Raw genomic sequence first — 24,235 nt, 5'->3', positions numbered from 1 at the left:
ACACACGTGGAGAACCATACACCGCAACACACGTGCAGAACCATACACCACAATACCCGGGGCAGACACCGCAACACCCGTGCAGAACCATACACCGCAACACCCGTGCAGAACCATACACCGCAACACACGTGCAGAACCATACACCGCAACACACGTGCAGAACCATACACCGCAACACACGTGCAGAACCATACACCGCAACACACGTGCAGAACCATACACCACAATACCCGGGGCAGACACCGCAACACCCGTGCAGAACCATACACCGCAACACACGTGGAGAACCATACACCGCAACACACGTGCAGAACCATACACCGCAACACCCGGGGCAGATACCGCAACACACGTGCAGAACCACAGAACCATACACAGCAACACCCGGGGCAGATACCGCAACACACGTGCAGAACCATACACCGCAACACTTGGGGGCAGATACCGCAACACACGTGCAGAACCATACACCGCAACACCCGGGGCAGATACCGCAACACCGAGAGCAGATACCGCAACACCGGGAGCAGATACCGCAACACCGGGAGCAGACACCGCAACACCGGGAGCAGACACCGCAAAACCGGGAGCAGATACTGCAACACCGGGAGCAGATACCGCAACATCGGGAGCAGACACCGCAAAAGCGGGAGCAGATACCGCAACACCCGAGGCAGATACCGCAACACACGTGCAGAACCATACACCGCAACACACGTGCAGAACCATACACCGCAACACCCGGGGCAGATACCGCAACACACGTGCAGAACCATACACCGCAACACTTGGGGGCAGATACCGCAACACACATGCAGAACCATACACCGCAACACCCGGGGCAGATACCGCAACACACGTGCAGAACCATACACCGCAACACCCGGGGCAGATACCGCAACACCGGGAGCAGACACCGCAACACCTGGGGTCACACAGTGAGGGGTGTGGATTAGGGGGGTCACATAGTAAGGGGTGTGGATTAGGGGGGGGGTCACACAGTGAGGGGTGTGGATTAGGGGGGGGGTCACACAGTGAGGGGTGTGGCTTAGGGGGGGGGTCACACAGTGAGGGGTGTGGCTTAGGGGGGGGTCACACATTGAGGGGTGTGGATTAGGGGGGTCACACAGTAAGGGGTGTGGATTAGGGGGGTCACATAGTGAGGGGTGTGGATTAGGGGGGGTCACACAGTGAGGGGTGTGGATTAGGGGGGGGTCACACAGTGAGGGGTGTGGATTAGGGGGGGTCACACAGTGAGGGGTGTGGATTAGGGGGGGGTCACACAGTGAGGGGTGTGGATTGGGGGGGTCACACCGTGAGGGGTGTGGATTAGGGTGGTCACACAGTGAGGGGTGTGGAATAGGGGGGGGGTCACACAGTGAGGGGTGTGGAATAGGGGGGGGGTCACACAGTGAGGGATGTGGATTAGGGGGGTCACACAGTGAGGGGTGTGGAATAGGGGGGGGGGTCACACAGTGAGGGATGTGGATTAGGGGGGTCACACAGTGAGGGGTGTGGATTAGGGAGGTCACACAGTGAGGGGTGTGGATTAGGGGGGTCACACAGTGAGGGGTGTGGATTAGGGGGGTCACACAGTGAGGGGTGTGGATTAGGGGGGTCACACAGTGAGGGGTGTGGATTAGGGGGGGGTCACACAGTGAGGGGTGTGGATTGGGGGGGTCACACAGTGAGGGGTGTGGATTGGGGGGGGGGGTCACACAGTGAGGGGTGTGGATTAGGGGGGTCACACAGTGAGGGGTGTGGATTGGGGGTGGGTCACACAGTGAGGGGTGTGGATTAGGGGGGGGGGGGGTCACAACAGTGAGGGGTGTGGATTAGGGGGGGGGGGTCACACAGTGAGGGGTGTGGATTAGGGGGGGGGGGTCACAACAGTGAGGGGTGTGGATTAGGGGGGGGTCACACAGTGAGGGGTGTGGATTAGGGGGGGGTCACACAGTGAGGGGTGTGGATTAGGGGGGGTCACACAGTGAGGGGTGTGGATTAGGGGGGGGGTCACACAGTGAGGGGTGTGGATTACGGGGGGTCACAGTGAGGGATGTGGATTAGGGGGGGTCACACAGTGAGGGGTGTGGATTACGGGGGGTCACAGTGAGGGATGTGGATTAGGGGGGGTCACACAGTGAGGGATGTGGATTAGGGGGGGTCACACAGTGAGGGGTGTGGATATAGGGGGGGTCACACAGTGAGGGGTGTGGATTAGGGGGGGTCACACAGTGAGGGGTGTGGATTGGGGGGGGGTCACACAGTGAGGGGTGTGGATTAGGGGGGGGGGGTCACACAGTGAGGGGTGTGGATTAGGGGGGTCACACAGTGAGGGGTGTGGATTAGGGGGGGGGGGGGTCACACAGTGAGGGGTGTGGATTAGGGGGGGGGGTCACACAGTGAGGGGTGTGGATTACGGGGGGTCACAGTGAGGGATGTGGATTAGGGGGGGTCACACAGTGAGGGGTGTGGATTAGGGGGGGGTCACACAGTGAGGGGTGTGGATTAGGGGGGGGTCACACAGTGAGGGGTGTGGATTAGGGGGGGGGGGGTCACACAGTGAGGGGTGTGGATTAGGGGGGGGGGGTCACACAGTGAGGGGTGTGGATTACGGGGGGTCACACAGTGAGGGGTGTGGATTACGGGGGGGTCACACAGTGAGGGGTGTGGATTAGGGGGGGTCACACAGTGAGGGGTGTGGATTAGGGGGGGTCACACAGTGAGGGGTGTGGATTAACCCTTGCACGGCTGCAGCTTCTCACCTGTTTTAGAAGGAAATCCATGGACGTGGCCCCCGTGGACAGGCCGCTCCTGACACATGACACACGTCTGTACCGGGTCACATGTCACAACAAAGGGCCGGTTAACCCCTTCATGTCCCAGACAGCCAGAGTCCTCAGTAAGAGCTGAGGGAGCGAGACCCCAAATATCCGGAGAAACCTGAGCGCCGAGGCCGGGAGCGGCCGAGTTATAGATTAACCAGAGAGCAAACAGCGGCCAGAGAGCCAGGAAGTCATAGAGAGAGAGCGACGGCCATGTGTGACATCACACATATACAGAGACATCACACATATACAGAGACATCACACATCACACATATACAGAGACATCACACATATACAGAGACATCACACATCACATCACACATATACAGAGACATCACACATCACATCACACATATACAGAGACATCACACATCACACATATACAGAGACATCACACACATACAGAGACATCACACATCACACATATACAGAGACATCACACATATACAGAGACATCACACATCACACATATACAGAGACATCACACATATACAGAGACATCACATATCACACATATACAGAGACATCACACATGTAATACAGACCCCTCCATGTAATATCACACATGTAATACAGAGACTATCCATGTAATATCACACATGTAATACAGACACTATCCATGTAATATCACACATGTAATACAGACACTATCCATGTAATATCACACATGTAATACAGACACTATCCATGTAATACAGACACTATCCATGTAATATCACACATGTAATACAGACACAATCCATCTAATATCACACATGTAATACAGACACTATCCATGTAATATCACACATGTAATACAGACACTATCCATGTAATATCACACATGTAATAAAGACCCTCCATGTAATATCACACATGTAATACAGACCCCTCCATGTAATATCACACATGTAATACAGACACTATCCATGTAATATCACACATGTAATACAGACACTATCCATGTAATATCACACATGTAATACAGACACTATCCATGTAATATCACACATGTAATACAGACACTATCCATGTAATATCACACATGTAATACAGACACTATCCATGTAATATCACACATGTAATACAGACACTATCCATGTAATATCACACATGTAATACAGACACTATCCATGTAATATCACACATGTAATATCACACATGTAATACAGACACTATCCATGTAATATCACACATGTAATAAAGACCCTCCATGTAATATCACACATGTAATACAGACACTATCCATGTAATATCACACATGTAATACAGACACTATCCATGTAATATCACACATGTAATACAGACACTATCCATGTAATATCACACATGTAATACAGACACTATCCATGTAATATCACACATGTAATACAGACACTATCCATGTAATATCACACATGTAATACAGACACTATCCATGTAATATCACACATGTAATACAGACACTATCCATGTAATATCACACATGTAATACAGACACTATCCATGTAATATCACACATGTAATACAGACCCCTCCATGTAATATCACTCATGTAATACAGACACTATCCATGTAATATCACACATGTAATACAGACCCCTCCATGTAATATCACTCATGTAATACAGACACTATCCATGTAATATCACACATGTAATACAGACACTATCCATGTAATAACACACATGTAATACAGACCCCTCCATGTAATATCACACACGTAATACAGACACTATCCATGTAATATCACACATGTAATACAGACCCCTCCATGTAATATCACACATGTAATACAGACACTATCCATGTAATATCACACATGTAATACAGACACTATCCATGTAATATCACACATGTAATACAGACACTATCCATGTAATATCACACATGTAATACAGACACTATCCATGTAATATCACACATGTAATACAGACCCCTCCATGTAATATCACACATGTAATACAGACACTATCCATGTAATATCACACATGTAATACAGACCCCTCCATGTAATATCACACATGTAATACAGACACTATCCATGTAATATCACACATGTAATACAGACACTATCCATGTAATATCACACATGTAATACAGATACCTCCATGTAATATCACACATGTAATACAGACCCCCTCCATGTAATATCACACATGTAATACAGACACTATCCATGTAATATCACACATGTAATACAGACCCCTCCATGTAATATCACACATGTAATACAGACCCCTCCGTGTAATATCACACATGTAATACAGACACTATCCATGTAATATCACACATGTAATACAGACACTATCCATGTAATATCACACATGTAATACAGACACTATCCATGTAATATCACACATGTAATACAGACACTATCCATGTAATATCACACATGTAATACAGACACTATCTATGTAATATCACACATGTAATACAGACCCCTCCATGTAATATCACACATGTAATACAGACCCCTCCATGTAATATCACACATGTAATACAGACACTATCCATGTAATATCACACATGTAATACAGATTCCTCCATGTAATATCACACATGTAATACAGACACTATCTATGTAATATCACACCTGTAATACAGACACTAACCATGTAATATCACACATGTAATACAGACACAATCCATGTAATATCACACATGTAATACAGACACTATCCATGTAATATCACACATGTAATACAGACACTATCCATGTAATATCACACATGTAATACAGACACTATCCATGTAATATCACACATGTAATACAGACACTATCCATGTAATATCACACATGTAATACAGACCCCTCCATGTAATATCACACATGTAATACAGACACTATCCATGTAATATCACACATGTAATACAGACCCCTCCATGTAATATCACACATGTAATACAGACACTATCCATGTAATATCACACATGTAATACAGACACTATCCATGTAATATCACACATGTAATACAGACCCCTCCATGTAATATCACACATGTAATACAGACACTATCCATGTAATATCACACATGTAATACAGACCCCTCCATGTAATATCACACATGTAATACAGACACTATCCATGTAATATCACATATGTAATACAGACACTATCCATGTAATATCACACATGTAATACAGACCCCTCCGTGTAATATCACACATGTAATACAGACACTATCCATGTAATATCACACATGTAATACAGACACTATCCAAGTAATATCACACATGTAATACAGACACTATCCATGTAATATCACACATGTAATACAGACACTATCTATGTAATATCACACATGTAATACAGACCCCTCCATGTAATATCACACATGTAATACAGACACTATCTATGTAATATCACACCTGTAATACAGACACTAACCATGTAATATCACACATGTAATACAGACACTATCCATGTAATACAGACACTATCCATGTAATATCACACATGTAATACAGACACAATCCATCTAATATCACACTTGTAATACAGACACTATCCATGTAATATCACACATGTAATACAGACCCCTCCATGTAATATCACACATGTAATACAGACCCCTCCATGTAATATCACACATGTAATACAGACACTATCCATGTAATATCACACATGTAATACAGACACTATCCATGTAATATCACACACATAATACAGACACTATCCATGTAATATCACACATGTAATACAGACCCCTCCATGTAATATCACACATGTAATACATACCCCCCTGCATGTTATATGACACTTACGTTGTGGATAACTGATGACACAATGTCGTGAATCTCAGAGGACACCTGTGAGCTGTTCATGTCAGATAACAGGAGGGACCACGTGCGGCTGGTTGTCAGAACGGTGTGGCGGTGTCAGGTTGTGGTCAGCCCTTCTCCTTATCCCGCTTTCGCAGTGGGAGGCGTCGCGGCATCATAACCTAAAACACAAGATGAAGCTGTATTACTGACTGCACCTAATATCAAGAAGACACGTCCGCCCGCCACCGGGATCCATCACCACTACACAGGAGGCAGCATCCAGCTGTATCCATAGGGACCATAACCACATATACACACACACAGGTGTCATCACACTATACATCACATACAAACACAGGTGTCATCACACTATACATCACATATACACAGGTGTCATCACACTATACATCACATACACACACAGGTGTCATCACACTATACATCACATACACACACAGGTATCATCACACTATACATCACATATACACACACAGGTGTCATCACACTATACATCACATATACACACAGGTGTCATCACACTATACATCACATATACACACACAGGTGTCATCACACTATACATCACATATACACAGGTGTCATCACACTATACATCACATACACACACAGGTGTCATCACACTATACATCACATATACACACAGGTGTCATCACACTATACATCACATACACACACAGGTGTCATCACACTATACATCACATACACACACAGGTATCATCACACTATACATCACATATACACACACAGGTGTCATCACACTATACATCACATATACACACACAGGTGTCATCACACTATACATCACATATACACACAGGTGTCATCACACTATACATCACATATACACACAGGTGTCATCACACTATACATCACATACAAACACAGGTGTCATCACACTATACATCACATATACACACAGGTGTCATCACACTATACATCACATATACACAGGTGTCATCACACTATACATCACATACACACACAGGTGTCATCACACTATACATCACATACACACACAGGTATCATCACACTATACATCACATATACACAGGTGTCATCACACTATACATCACATACACACACAGGTGTCATCACACTATACATCACATATACACAGGTGTCATCACACTATACATCACATACACACACAGGTGTCATCACACTATACACCACATATACACACAGGTGTCATCACACTATACATCACATACACACACAGGTATCATCACACTATACACCACATATACACACAGGTGTCATCACACTATACATCACATATACACAGGTGTCATCACACTATACATCACATACACACACAGGTGTCATCACACTATACATCACATACACACACAGGTATCATCACACTATACATCACATATACACAGGTGTCATCACACTATACATCACATACACACACAGGTGTCATCACACTATACATCACATACACACACAGGTGTCATCACACTATACATCACATACACACACAGGTATCATCACACTATACATCACATATACACAGGTGTCATCATACTATACATCACATATACACACAGGTGTCATCACACTATACATCACATATACACACAGGTGTCATCACACTATACATCACATACACACACACAGGTATCATCACACTATACATCACATATACACACAGGTGTCATCACACTATACATCACATACACACACAGGTGTCATCACACTATACATCACATATACACACACAGGTGTCATCACACTATACATCACATACACACACAGGTGTCATCACACTATACATCACATATACACACAGGTGTCATCACACTATACATCACATATACACACAGGTGTCATCACACTATACATCACATACACACACAGGTGTCATCACACTATACATCACATATACACACAGGTGTCATCACACTATACATCACATATACACACAGGTGTCATCACACTATACATCACATATACACACAGGTGTCATCACACTATACATCACATATACACACAGGTGTCATCACACTATACATCACATACACACACAGGTGTCATCACACTATACATCACATATACACAGGTATCATCACACTATACATCACATATACACACACAGGTGTCATCACACTATACATCACATATACACAGGTGTCATCACACTATACATCACATATACACACAGGTGTCATCACACTATACATCACATACACAGGTGTCATCACACTATACATCACACACACACACAGGTGTCATCACACTATACATCACACACACACACAGGTGTCATCACACTATACATCACATATACACACACAGGTGTCATCACACTATACATCACATATACACACAGGTGTCATCACACTATACATCACATATACACACAGGTGTCATCACACTATACATCACATATACACAGGTGTCATCACACTATACATCACATACACACACACAGGTGTCATCACACTATACATCACATATACACAGGTATCATCACACTATACATCACATATACACACAGGTGTCATCACACTATACACCACATATACACACACAGGTGTCATCACACTAAACATCACATATACACACAGGTGTCATCACACTATACATCACATATACACACACAGGTGTCATCACACTATACATCACATATACACACAGGTGTCATCACACTATACATCACATACACACAGGTGTCATCACACTATACATCACATATACACACAGGTGTCATCACACTATACATCACACACACACACACACACAGGTGTCATCACACTATACATCACATACACACACAGGTGTCATCACACTATACATCACATACACACACAGGTGTCATCACACTATACATCACATACACACACACAGGTATCATCACACTATACATCACACACACAGGTATCATCACACTATACATCACATACACACAGGTGTCATCACACTATACATCACATATACACACAGGTGTCATCACACTATACATCACACACACACAGGTATCATCACACTATACATCACATATACACACACAGGTGTCATCACACTATACATCACATATACACACAGGTGTCATCACACTATACATCACACACACACACACAGGTATCATCACACTATACATCACATATACACAGGTGTCATCACACTATACATCACATATACACACAGGTGTCATCACACTATACATCACATATACACAGGTGTCATCACACTATACATCACATATACACACACAGGTGTCATCACACTATACATCACATATACACAGGTGTCATCATACTATACATCACATATACACACAGGTGTCATCACACTATACATCACATATACACACAGGTGTCATCACACTATACATCACATACACACACACAGGTATCATCACACTATACATCACATATACACACAGGTGTCATCACACTATACATCACATACACACACAGGTGTCATCACACTATACATCACATATACACACACAGGTGTCATCACACTATACATCACATACACACACAGGTGTCATCACACTATACATCACATATACACACACAGGTGTCATCACACTATACATCACATATACACACAGGTGTCATCACACTATACATCACATATATACAGGTGTCATCACACTATACATCACATATACACACACAGGTGTCATCACACTATACATCACATATACACACAGGTATCATCACACTATACATCACATACACACAGGTGTCATCACACTATACATCACATATACACAGGTGTCATCACACTATACATCACACACACACAGGTGTCATCACACTATACATCACACACACAGGTGTCATCACACTATACATCACATACACACACAGGTATCATCACACTATACATCACATACACACACACAGGTGTCATCACACTATACATCACATATACACAGGTGTCATCACACTATACATCACACACACACAGGTGTCATCACACTATACATCACACACACACACACCAGTCATCTCAGACAATATATGATGGTGTTAGTGGTGCATACTGGACCTGTGCTCTGCAGCAGGGAGGGGGTTAACTGGACAGTGATGGGTTAATGGCAGTGACTGGGCTCCCTGGGGGGCAGTTAACCCCGTCCTCCCCACCCTCTGGCATTAATGAGACGCAGGACTGACCTCTCATCCCTCTGCAGGCGGCTGAATGGAAGAGAAACAGGTGGTCATGTGACCCGGCCTTGCAGACAGTCACATGACCAGGAGCGGACCACATGACAGGACCCCTCTTCCTGCTGCATCCTGGGAGAATCCTTCAGATATTCAGGAAGTGCAAATGATTGAACAACACACCGCAACCACACACTGCAACACCGCAACCACACACTGCAACACCGCAACCACACACTGCAACACTGCAACCACACACTGCAACACTGCAACCACACACTGCATTACCGCAACCACACAACACCCTGCAACCACACACTGCAACCACACAACACCCTGCAACACCGCAACCACACACTGCAACACTGCAACCACACACTGCAACACCGCAACCACACAACACCCTGCAACCACACACTGCAACCACACAACACCCTGCAACACCGCAACCACACACTGCAACACTGCAACCACACACTGCAACACCGCAACCACACAACACCCTGCAACCACACACTGCAACCACACAACACCCTGCAACACCGCAACCACACACCAAACTGTACCCCCCCAACATGTCACACTGTATCCCCCCAACATGTCACACTGTACCCCCCCAACATGTCACACTGTACCCCCCCCAACATGTCACACTGTACCCCCCCCCCAACATGTCACACTGTACCCCCCCCAACATGTCACACTGTACCCCCCCAACATGTCACACTGTACCCCCCCAACATGTCACACTGTATCCCCCCAACATGTCACACTGTACCCCCCCCAACATGTCACACTGTATCCCCCCAACATGTCACACTGTACCCCCCCCAACATGTCACACTGTATCCCCCCCTCGTCACACTTTATGCCCCCCAACATGTCACACTGTATCCCCCCCACGTCACACTTTATGCCCCCCAACACGTCACACTGTATCCTCCCCAACATGTCACACTGTATCCTCCCATGTCACACTGTATCCCCCCCAACATGTCACACTGTACCCCCCCAACATGTCACACTGTACCCCCCCAACATGTCACACTGTACCCCCCCCCAACATGTCACACTGTATACCCCCAACATGTCACACTGTATACCCCCCAACATGTCACACTGTACCCCCCCAAGTCACACTGTATCCCCCCAACACGTCACACTGTATCCCCCCAACACGTCACACTGTATCCCCCCAACACGTCACACTGTATCCCCCCAACATGTCACACTGTATCCCCCCCATGTCACACTGTACCCCCCCAAGTCACACTGTATCCCCCCAACACGTCACACTGTATCCCCCCAACATGTCACACTGTATCCCCCCAACATGTCACACTGTTTCCCCCCAACATGTCACACTGTATCCCCCCAACACGTCACACTGTATCCCCCCCAACATGTCACACTGTACTCCCCCATGTCACACTGTACCCCCCCAACACGTCACACTGTATCCCCCCAACACGTCACACTGTATCCCCCCAAAACGTCACACTGTATCCCCCCAACACGTCACACTGTATCCCCCCAACACGTCACACTGTATCCCCCCAACACGTCACACTGTATCCCCCCCAACATGGCACACTGTATCCCCCCCAACATGTCACACTGTATCCCCCCAACATGTCACACTGTATCCCCCCCAACATGTCACACTGTATCCCCCCAACATGTCACACTGTATCCCCCCCAACACGTCACACTGTATCCCCCAACATGTCACACTGTATCCCCCCCAACATGTCACACTGTATCCCCCCCAACATGTCACACTGTATCCCCCCAACATGTCACACTGTACCCCCCCAACATGTCACACTGTATCCCCCCATGTCACACTGTACTCCCCATGTCACACTGTACCCCCCCCAACATGTCACACTGTATCCCCCCAACATGTCACACTGTATCCCCCCAACATGTCACACTGTATCCCCCCCAACATGTCACACTGTATCCCCCCCTCGTCACACTTTATGCCCCCCAACACGTCACACTGTATCCCCCCAACACGTCAAACTGTATCCTCCCATGTCACACTGTATCCCCCCCAACATGTCACACTGTACTCCCCCCCCCCAACATATCACACTGTATCCCCCCCCACGTCACACTTTATGCCCCCCCAACACGTCACACTGTATCCTCCCCAACATGTCACACTGTATCCTCCCATGTCACTGTATCCCCCCCAACATGTCACACTGTACCCCCCCAACATGTCACACTGTACCCGCCCCCAACATGTCACACTGTACCCGCCCCCAACATGTCACACTGTACCCCCCCAACACGTCACACAGTATCCCCCCCCCCCAACATGTCACACTGTACCCCCCCAACACGTCACACAGTATCCCCCCCCAACATGTCACACTGTATCCCCCCCATGTCACACTGTACCCCCCCAACAAGTCACACTGTATCCCCCCAACACGTCACACTGTTTCCCCCCAACATGTCACACTGTATCCCCCCAACACGTCACACTGTATCCCCCCATCATGTCACACTGTATCCCCCCAACATGTCACACTGTACCCCCCCCAACAAGTCACACTGTACCCCCCCCAACATGTCACACTGTATCCCCCCAACATGTCACACTGTATCCCCCCAACATGTCACACTGTATCCCCCCAACATGTCACACTGTATCCCCCCCAACATGTCACACTGTATCCCCCCAACATGTCACACTGTATCCCCCCAACATGTCACACTGTATCCCCCCAACATGTCACACTGTACCCCCCCAACAAGTCACACTGTACCCCCCCCAACATGTCACACTGTATCCCCCCCAACATGTCACACTGTATCCTCCCAACATGTCACACTGTATCCCACCAACATGTCACACTGTATCCCCCCCTGTCACACTGTATCCCCCCCAACATGTCACACTGTACCCCCCCAACATGTCACACTGTATCCCCCCCATCATGTCACACTGTACCCCCCCCCCCCAACATGTCACACTGTATCCCCCCCAACATGTCACACTGTACCCCCCCAACATGTCACACTGTACCCCCCCAACATGTCACACTGTATCCCCCCAACATGTCACACTGTACTCCCCCATGTCACACTCAGGGCCGACCTTAGGGTAAATGGCGCCCTGTGCGAAACCTTTTTTCGGCGACCCCCCCCCCCTTAATGTAACATAAAGCTCCTTTAGCTTCCCCCCCCCCCCCGCCATTCACACAACTACCACCCCCAGCCCCCCCAAACAACTAACATGACTGTAACGATAATTGAACGATAATTATGACACGCCCCTTTTAACAAGCCACACCCTTTTTTGCAAGCCACATCCACTTGGCCAAAAAGGAACTCACTGAGCATCAACACAACAAGGCCGCGCCATTCAGTCTATAGCTATTATTATTATTGGTTATTATTAGGGGGTCTCAGCAGAGACCTGGAGGAATATATACACAGGTATACAGCTACTACAGGTATATATACAGGTATACAGCCACTACAGGACATGTACTATATATACAGGTATACAGCCACTACAGGACATGTATATACAGGTATACAGCCACTACAGGACATGTATATACAGGTATACAGCCACTACAGGACGTGTATATACAGGTATACAGCCACTACAGGACGTGTATATACAGGTATACAGCCACTACAGGACATGTATATACAGGTATACAGCCACTACAGGACGTGTATATACAGGTATACAGCCACTACAGGAGTGTATATACAGGTATACAGCCACTACAGGAGTGTATATACAGGTATACAGCCACTACAGGACATGTATATACAGGTATACAGCCACTACAGGACATGTATATACAGGTATACAGCCACTACAGGAGTGTATATACAGGTATACAGCCACTACAGGACATGTACTATATATACAGGTATACAGCCACTACAGGACATGTATATACAGGTATACAGCCACTACAGGACATGTATATACATATATACAGCCACTACAGGACATGTATATACAGGTATACAGCCACTGCAGGACATGTATATACAGGTATACAGCCACTACAGGACGTGATACAGTTATGCAGTACAGAGCTGTATACCTCTACATACAAATCCTGTAGTGTGTACATAGCTGTATACGTTTATGTACACATCCTGTATTGTACACACTACAAGACGAGTATTTACATGTATACACCCATGTACACACTACAGCTGTAGGAGCAGTGCAGACTAGGAAAGCTGGGTGACTACCTCTGTAGGAGCAGTGCAGACTAGGAAAGCTGGGTGACTACCTCTGTAGGAGTAGTGCAGACTAGGAAAGCTGGGTGACTACCTCTGTAGGAGCAGTATATAGTAGGAAAGCTGGGTGACTACCTCTGTAGGAGCAGTGCAGACTAGGAAAGCTGGGTGACTACCTCTGTAGGAGCAGTGCAGACTAGGAAAGCTGGGTGACTACCTCTGTAGGAGCAGTATATAGTAGGAAAGCTGGGTGACTACCTCTGTAGGAGCAGTGCAGACTAGGAAAGCTGGGTGACTACCTCGGTAGGAGCAGTGCAGACTAGGAAAGCTGGGTGACTACCTCTGTAGGAGCAGTATATAGTAGGAAAGCTGGGTGACTACCTCTGTAGGAGCAGTGCAGACTAGGAAAGCTGGGTGACTACCTCTGTAGGAGCAGTGCAGACTAGGAAAGCTGGGTGACTACCTCTGTAGGAGCAGTGCAGACTAGGAAAGCTGAGTGACTACCTCTGTAGGAGCAGTGCAGACTAGGAAAGCTGGGTGACTACCTCTGTAGGAGCAGTGCAGACTAGGAAAGCTGGGTGACTACCTCTGTAGGAGCGGTGCAGACTAGGAAAGCTGGGTGACTACCTCTGTAGGAGCAGTGCAGACTAGGAAAGCTGGGTGACTACCTCTGTAGGAGCAGTGCAGACTGGGAAAGCTGGGTGACTACCTCTGTAGGAGCAGTGCAGACTGGGAAATCTGGGTGACTACCTCTGTAGGAGCAGTGCAGACTAGGAAAGCTGGGTGACTACCTCTGTAGGAGCAGTACAGACTAGGAAAGCTGAGTGACTACCTCTGTAGGAGCAGTGCAGACTAGGAAAGCTGGGTGAGTACCTCGGTAGGAGCAGTGCAGACTAGGAAAGCTGAGTGACTACCTCTGTAGGAGCAGTGCAGACTAGGAAAGCTGGGTGACTACCTCTGTAGGAGCAGTGCAGACTAGGAAAGCTGGGTGACTACCTCTGTAGGAGCAGTGCAGACTAGGAAAGCTGGGTGACTACCTCTGTAGGAGCAGTGCAGACTAGGAAAGCTGAGTGACTACCTCTGTAGGAGCGGTGCAGACTAGGAAAGCTGGGTGACTACCTCTGTAGGAGCGGTGCAGACTAGGAAAGCTGGGTGACTACCTCTGTAGGAGCAGTGCAGACTGGGAAAGCTGGGTGACTACCTCTGTAGGAGCAGTGCAGACTAGGAAAGCTGAGTGACATCCCCTGTAGGAGCAGTGCAGACTAGGAAAGCTGGGTGACTACCTCTGTAGGAGCAGTGCAGACTAGGAAAGCTGGGTGACTACCTCTGTAGGAGCAGTGCAGACTAGGAAAGCTGAGTGACTACCTCTGTAGGAGCAGTGCAGACTAGGAAAGCTGAGTGACTACCTCTGTAGGAGCAGTGCAGACTAGGAAAGCTGGGTGACTACCTCTGTAGGAGCAGTGCAGACTAGGAAAGCTGGGTGACTACCTCTGTAGGAGCAGTGCAGACTAGGAAAGCTGAGTGACTACCTCTGTAGGAGCAGTGCAGACTAGGAAAGCTGGGTGACTACCTCTGTAGGAGCAGTGCAGACTGGGAAATCTGGGTGACTACCTCTGTAGGAGCAGTGCAGACTAGGAAAGCTGGGTGACTACCTCTGTAGGAGCAGTACAGACTAGGAAAGCTGAGTGACTACCTCTGTAGGAGCAGTGCAGACTAGGAAAGCTGGGTGACTACCTCTGTAGGAGCAGTGCAGACTAGGAAAGCTGGGTGACTACCTCTGTAGAAGCAGTGCAGACTAGGAAAGCTGGGTGACTACCTCTGTAGGAGCAGTGCAGACTAGGAAAGCTGGGTGACTACCTTTGTAGGAGCAGTGCAGACTAGGAAAGCTGGGTGACTACCTCTGTAGGAGCAGTGCAGACTAGGAAAGCTGGGTGACTACCTCTGTAGGAGCAGTGCAGACTAGGAAAGCTGGGTGACTACCTCTGTAGGAGCAGTACAGACTAGGAAAGCTGGGTGACTACCTCTGTAGGAGCAGTGCAGACTAGGAAAGCTGGGTGACAACCCCTGTATGAGCAGTGCAGACTAGGAAAGCTGGGTGACTACCTCTGTAGGAGCAGTGCAGACTAGGAAAGCTGGGTGACTACCTCTGTAGGAGCAGTACAGACTAGGAAAGCTGGGTGACTACCTCTGTAGGAGCAGTACAGACTAGGAAAGCTGGGTGACTACCTCTGTAGGAGCAGTGCAGCTGGTACATCGGTTTCATTTAATATATTAGCTCATCTATCCCAGTGTGTGTGTATATATATATATATATATATATATATATATATATATATATACTGTGTATATGTGTATATACTGTGTGTATATATACTGTGTGTATGTGTATATACTGCGTGTGTTTGTATATATACTGTGTGTATGTGTTGTAAGACAGCAGCTGGGAAGGTATATAATGGGGTATATATTCCCGCCAGGTTCTCTACATACATGTTACCGAGGTATCGGGCCTTGGTAAAGTAAGAACCGATAATTCAGCTGTGTTAGCTGCAGTAAGTGGGTGACACCTTTTTATAGTTAGTAGAGCTGTTTGTAGACAGCTGATCCGGGACGGTTCTTACTGGGAGGAGTCAGTGTTGGGTGGGTGACTACTCCCCATGTTTGTGCAGCCTATATAGAGGCCGCTAGTCAGCTGGATGGTGGGGGGGGGCTGCTACACAAGGAAAAGGCTTTGTCTGCTGAGCTGCACACAGAAGGTACTTGTGTCTCCTGCAAGGTTTTGTGTTTGTTTGCTATAGTGCTAGTGAGGGAACTAACACTGTTTAGGTAGTGCTCAGACCAGCAGGTTTTTATTTGACTGTTATTTTGTACCTGTTTCCATTGCACCTCCACTGCTGCCAATAAAACTACGGAGGTTATAGCATTTAGATTGCAACCTTGTCTGTGTCTCTTCATGAACGGACTTTGCCCCAGATCCCAGGACTGAAAACCTTACAGATGGTGGAGATGCTGGGGAATAAACAAAGTACCATGTATGATGATGTACAGGTTGTAAATGATGGGTCTGAAAATACTGAGGCTGTAGCTCTGGTGGAAGGGGAGGCAGATATATTTCCTTTAGCAGTCCTGGTTGGGGATCCAGAAGAAACGCCCCCTGAACTAGAGCTCTCTTCTTTGCCCGTGTCAAAGGGAAACTTTGGTACAGAGCAAATAAGGGACCCTAACTTGGTTAATGCTTGGAAGAGTGTAAAGGTTATTAATGGTAGACCCCAAGAGCCAGGCACAGCATTAGTCTATCCTCATTTTGCTGTAAATAATGATTTATTGTACCGGGTGAAAAAAACATCAACAGAGGTGGTTGAGCAGCGGGTTGTACCCCAGTCTCATGGACGCCTGGTTTTAGAATTGGCTCATTCACATGTGCTGGGTGGGCACTTAGGGGTGGACAAAACCAAAGAGCGGGTAGAGCGGAACTTTATCTGGCCGGGTATTTATAAAGCGGTAGAAGAATTTTGCCAATCCTGTCCAGAGTTCCAAATTAGTGCCCCAAAACCTCATTTCCGGAGCCCTCTAATACCCCTACCGATAATCGAAGTTCCGTTTGAACGGATCGGTATGGATTTGGTTGGGCCCCTTCCTAAATCAGCCAGAGGTCACCAGAGACCATTCCTCTTAGGAATACCTCATCTAAAGTGATAGCGAAAGAGCCGTTTTACATGTTTACCAGAACAGGGATCCCAAAAGAGATCCTAACTGACCAGGGCACACCGTTCATGTCCAAAGTGACCAAAGAGCTATGTTGTCTTCTAAAAATTAAACATTTGCGAACCTCTGTGTACCGTCGCCAGACGGATGGACTTGTAGAGCGATTCAATAAAACCTTGAAGTCCATGCTTAAAAAGGTGGTGGATAAGGATGGGAAGGACTGGGACCGCCTATTACCTTACCTGATGTTCTCAATATGGGAAGTTCCACAGGCATCCACTGGCTTCTCCCCATTCGAGCTTCTATATGGCCGACATCCCAGAGGTCTCCTGGACATAGCAAGAGAGACCTGGGAGCAAGAAAATACACCATACCGAAGTGTAATCGAACACATAGCCGAGATGCAAGATAGAATGGCGGCAGTCATGCCAATCGTCAGGGAGAACCTGCAGCAAGCCCAGGAAATACAGGCCAGGGTTTATAATAGGTCAGCAAGGGTCAGAACCTTTCAGCCAGGTGACCGGGTGTTGGTGCTAGTACCAACAATAGAGAGTACATTTCTGGCAAAATGGCAAGGTCCCTATGAAATGCGAGAGAGGGTGGGCGAGGTAAACTACAAGGTATACCAGCCAGGAAAAAGAAAACCTTACCAAATCTATCATGTTAACCTAATCAAACCCTGGAAAGATCGAGAAAGTCTTCTGGCCATAAGTAAGCCTACAGGCCTATCAAGCTCAGAGCCACCGGCTGTCCGTGTCTCAGAATCCTTGTCTGATATCCAGAAGAAAGAGGTTAGGCAGTTCTTACAAAAGAACAGACGAATCTTCTCTGAAATGCCGGGCCGAACTTCGGTCATAAAACACGACATAATTAAGGAACCAGGTCAGAAGGTAAGGATGAAACCGTATCGAGTGCCAGAAGCCCAAAGTGATTTCAGAAGAAGTGAGAAATATGTTAGCTTTAGGGGTAATTGAGAGGTCGCAAAGTGGTTGGTCCAGCCCCATAGTGATCATCCCCAAACCGGATGGCACCTTACGCTTCTGTAATGATTTTCGCAAATTAAATGAAATCTCAAAATTCGATGCCTATCCTATGCCCGGGGTCGATGAACTTATTGAGAGATTAGGACCTGCCAGATATATAACCACACTGGATCTTACCAAGGGCTACTGGCAAGTGCCACTCACAGACCAGGCCAAGGAGAAAACAGCATTTTCAACGCCAGAAGGACACTTTCATTATGTTGTTCTTCCTTTTGGTCTACATGGCGCGCCGGCAACCTTCCAGAGATTGATGGACCTCATACTAAGGCCCCATAAGGAATACGCAGCCGCCTATCTGGACGATGTGGTCATCTAGTTCAGACTGGGAGACCCATCTAGCAAAAGTGCAAGCTGTCTTGGACTCGATATGGGAGGCGGGCTTAACAGCAAATCCCGAGAAATGTGCGATAGGGCTAGAGGAGGCTCGCTACCTTGGGTATGATATTGGAAGAGGTGTCATCAAACCACAAATTGATAAGATAGAGGCCATTAAGAACTGGCCTCAACCAGTCTCCAAAAAGCAAGTCAGAGCCTTCTTGGGAATAGGCGGATACTACAGGAGGTTTGTTCCAGGTTTTGCCACAATCGCCGCCCCTCTTACTGACCTCACAAAAGGGACAAAATCTACTATGGTTAAGTGGAGCCAAGAAGCCGAACAAGCCTTCCAGAAAGCCTGCTCAGACCAGCAGGTTTTTATTTGACTGTTATTTTGTACCTGTTTCCATTGCACCTCCACTGCTGGCAATAAAACTACGGAGATTATAGCATTTAGATTGCAACCTTGTCTGTGTCTCTTCATGAACGGACTTTGCCCCAGATCCCAGGATTGAAAACCTTACAGTGTGTGTATATATATATATATATATATTACTGTGTGTATGTGTATATACTGTGTGTGTGTGCATATATACTAGAAAATGTACCCGGCCCTGCCCGGGTATAAAGTGTCAGTGTGTTAATTAGATTTGTTCTAAGGTGCCCAGGAGGCCAAGCTGAAGGTATTGTTTCATCTGAGTTAATCAGTGGAATTAGTGTATACCTGTAGTGCATAGTTGGAGGGGTTCTGTATACCCACAATGTATAGTTTTTAGGGGTCTCGCATATCTGTAGTGCATAGTTGGGGGGGGGGCTGTATACCTATAGTGTATAGTTGGGGGGGTCCTGTATACCTTTAGTGTGTATTTGGGGGGGGGGCTGTATACCTGTAGTGTATACTTGAGGGAGGTCCTGTATACCTGCAGTGTACAGTTGGTGAAGGTCCTGTATACCTGTACTGTATAGTTCAGGGGTCCTGTATACCTGTAGTAAATAGTTGGTGCTGTATACCTGTAATGTATAGTTGGTGGAGGTCTTGTATACCTGTAGTTTATAGTTTAAGGGTCCTGGATACCTGTAATGTATAATTGGTGGAGGTCTTGTATACCTGTAGTATATAGTTCGGGGGTCCTGTATACCTGTAGTAAATAGTTTGAGGGTCCTGTATAACTATAGTACAGAGTTGGTGGAGGTCCTGTATACCTGTAGTGTATAGTTTGGGGTCCTATATACCTGTAGTATATAGCTGGTGGAGTTCCTGTATACCTGTAGTATATTTGGGGTCCTGTATACTTGTAGTGTAGAATTGGTGAAGGTGCTGTATACCTGTAGTGTATAGTTTTGAGGTCCTGTATACCTGTAGTGTATAGTTTGGGGGTCGTATATACCTGTAGTATATAGTTGGTGGAGTTTCTGTATACCTGTAGTGTATAGTTTGGGGTCCTGTGTACCTGTAGTATATAGTTGGTGGAGGTCCTGTATACCTGAAGTATATAGTTGGTGGAGGTCCTGTATACCTGTAGTATATAGTTTTGGGGTCCTGTGTACCTGTAGTATATAGTTGGTGGAGGTCCTGTATACCTGAAGTATATAGTTGGTGAAGGTCCTGTATACCTGTAGTATATAGTTTTGGGGTCCTGTATACCTGTAGTATATAGTTTTGTGGAGGTCCTGTGCACCTGTAGTGTATAGTTTTGGGGTCCTGTATACCTGTAGTGTCCTGTATACCTGCAGGGTTGTATGTACCCGTATGGCAGTGTTATTCAGTCACAGTGTGTTGTATTGGTCATGTCTGGTATGGCGGTGTTATCCAGTCACAGTATGGCGGTATTGGTCAGGTCTGGTGTGGCGGTGTTATCCAGTCACGGTATGGCGGTATTGGTCAGGTCTGGTATAGCGGTGTTATCCAGTCACAGTATGGCGGTATTGGTCAGGTCTGGTGTGGCGGTGTTATCCAGTCACAGTATGGCGGTATTGGTCAGGTCTGGTGTGGCGGTGTTATCCAGTCACAGTATGGCGGTATTGGTCAGGTCTGGTGTGGCAGTGTTATCCAGTCACAGTTTGGTATACCTGTAGTGCCCTGTATGTACATGTCCTGTAAAGATGGGAGTAGGGGGCCCTGTATATACATGTACTGTATAGATGGAGTAGGGGGCCCTGTATATACATGTACTGTATAGATGGAGTAGGGGGTCCTGTATATACATGTACTGTATGGATGGAGTAGGGGGCCCTGTATATACATGTACTGTATAGATGAAGTAGGGGGTCCTGTATATACATGTACTGTATAGATGGAGTAGGAGGTCCTGTATATACATGTACTGTATAGATGGAGTAGGGGGTCCTGTATATACTGTACTGTATAGATGGAGTAGGGGGTCCTGTATATACATGTACTGTATAGATGGAGTAGGGGGTCCTGTATATATATGTACTGTATAGATGGAGTAGGGGGTCCTGTATACATGTACTGTATAGATGGAGTAGGGGGCCCTGTATATACATGTACTGTATAGATGGAGTAGGGGGTCCTGTATACATGTACTGTATAGATGGAGTAGGGGGTCCTGTATACATATACTGTATAGATGGAGTAGGGGGCCCTGTATAAATGTACTGTATAGATGGAGTAGGGGGTCCTGTATACATGTACTGTATAGATGGAGTAGGGGGTCCTGTATATACATGTACTGTATAGATGGAGTAGGGGGTCCTGTATACATGTACTGTATAGATGGAGTAGGGGGTCCTGTATATACATGTACTGTATAGATGGAGTAGGGGGTCCTGTATATACATGTACTGTATAGATGGAGTAGGGGGTCCTGTATACATGTACTGTATAGATGGAGTAGGGGGTCCTGTATATACATGTACTGTATAGATGGAGTAGGGGGTCCTGTATACATGTACTGTATAGATGGAGTAGGGGTCCTGTATATACATGTACTGTATAGATGGAGTAGGGGGTCCTGTATACATGTACTGTATAGATGGAGTAGGGGTTCCTGTATACCTGTACTGTATAGATGGAGTAGGGGTTCCTGTATAAATGTACTGTATAGATGGAGTAGGGGGTCCTGTATACATGTACTGTATAGATGGAGTAGGGGGTCCTGTATATACATGTACTGTATAGATGGAGTAGGGGGTCCTGTATACATGTACTGTATAGATGGAGTAGGGAGTCCTGTATATACATGTACTGTATAGATGGAGTAGGGGGTCCTGTATACATGTACTGTATAGATGGAGTAGGGGGTCCTGTATACATGTACTGTATAGATGGAGTAGGGGGTCCTGTATACATGTACTGTATAGATGGAGTAGGGGGTCCTGTATACCTGTACTGTATAGATGGAGTAGGGGGGCCTACCAGTTATTACTGTGGATGTGGTGAGGCAGCTTCCCTAGCAACCATTGCTCCCTGTGAAAATGAAAGCAGTAATCCTATTGGTTGCTAAGGCTCCAACTGCCGTGTCTGCTGCAGCTAATTATATCACCTGTGTTTGCAGTGAGGAGATTTTCCCATTCATCTCTATGGGGCGCCTCTCTTCCCCCTCCCCCTCCCCTTCTGTACATCTGGCGGGGACGGGACCTTCACAATAACCTTCCCGGGCACCCAATGTATCTGTGTGCCAAATTTGGGGTCAAGCATTTAGCTTTGTTGAGATGAGCGTTTCGCTCTCTCTCTAATATAGATATATATATATATATATATATAGCCTGTATCTCAGCTTCCTCAGGCCTGCAGCAGCCTGTATCTCAGCTTCCTCAGGCCTGCAGCAGCCTGTATCTCAGCTTCCTCATACCTGCAGCAGCCTGTATCTCAGCTTCCTCATGCAGCAGCCTGTATCTCAGCTTCCTCAGGCCTGCAGCAGCCTGTATCTCAGCTTCCTCATACCTGCAGCAGCCTGTATCTCAGCTTCCTCATGCAGCAGCCTGTATCTCAGCTTCCTCAGGCCTGCAGCAGCCTGTATCTCAGCTTCCTCATGCCTGCAGCAGCCTGTATCTCAGCTTCCTTATGCCTGCAGCAGCCTGTATCTCAGCTTCCTCAGGCCTGCAGCAGCCTGTATCTCAGCTTCCTCAGGCCTGCAGCAGCCTGTATCTCAGCTTCCTCAGGCCTGCAGCAGCCTGTATCTCAGCTTCCTCAGGCATGCAGCAGCCTGTATCTCAGCTTCCTCATGCCTGCAGCAGCCTGTATCTCAGCCTCCTCATGCAGCAGCCTGTATCTCAGCTT

General features: G+C 46.8%; 1 protein-coding gene across 5 annotated transcripts in view; it reads right to left on the bottom strand.

Moving 5' to 3' along the window:
• Positions 1-24,235, bottom strand: part of SLC4A2 (solute carrier family 4 member 2) — a 129,301-nt gene that overhangs the window by 43,463 nt on the left and 61,603 nt on the right. For 3 of the 5 annotated variants that reach the window (XM_069959565.1, XM_069959566.1, XM_069959567.1), the window contains exon 2: positions 6,558-6,736. In XM_069959565.1, coding sequence (XP_069815666.1) covers positions 6,558-6,617 — 60 coding nt within the window. In that variant the 5' untranslated portion in view covers positions 6,618-6,736. Of the gene's footprint in view, positions 1-2,768; positions 2,959-6,557; positions 6,737-10,711; positions 10,763-24,235 lie in introns of those variants that run through there. The other 2 variants (XM_069959564.1, XM_069959568.1) reach the window with 2 other exon arrangements.

This window comes from Dendropsophus ebraccatus, chromosome 2 (assembly GCF_027789765.1).
Source record: "Dendropsophus ebraccatus isolate aDenEbr1 chromosome 2, aDenEbr1.pat, whole genome shotgun sequence".
In the NCBI taxonomy this organism is placed as follows: domain Eukaryota; kingdom Metazoa; phylum Chordata; class Amphibia; order Anura; family Hylidae; genus Dendropsophus; species Dendropsophus ebraccatus.
The sequence above is the reverse complement of the archived record's forward strand: the minus strand, read 5'-3'. Positions and strand labels throughout refer to the sequence as shown.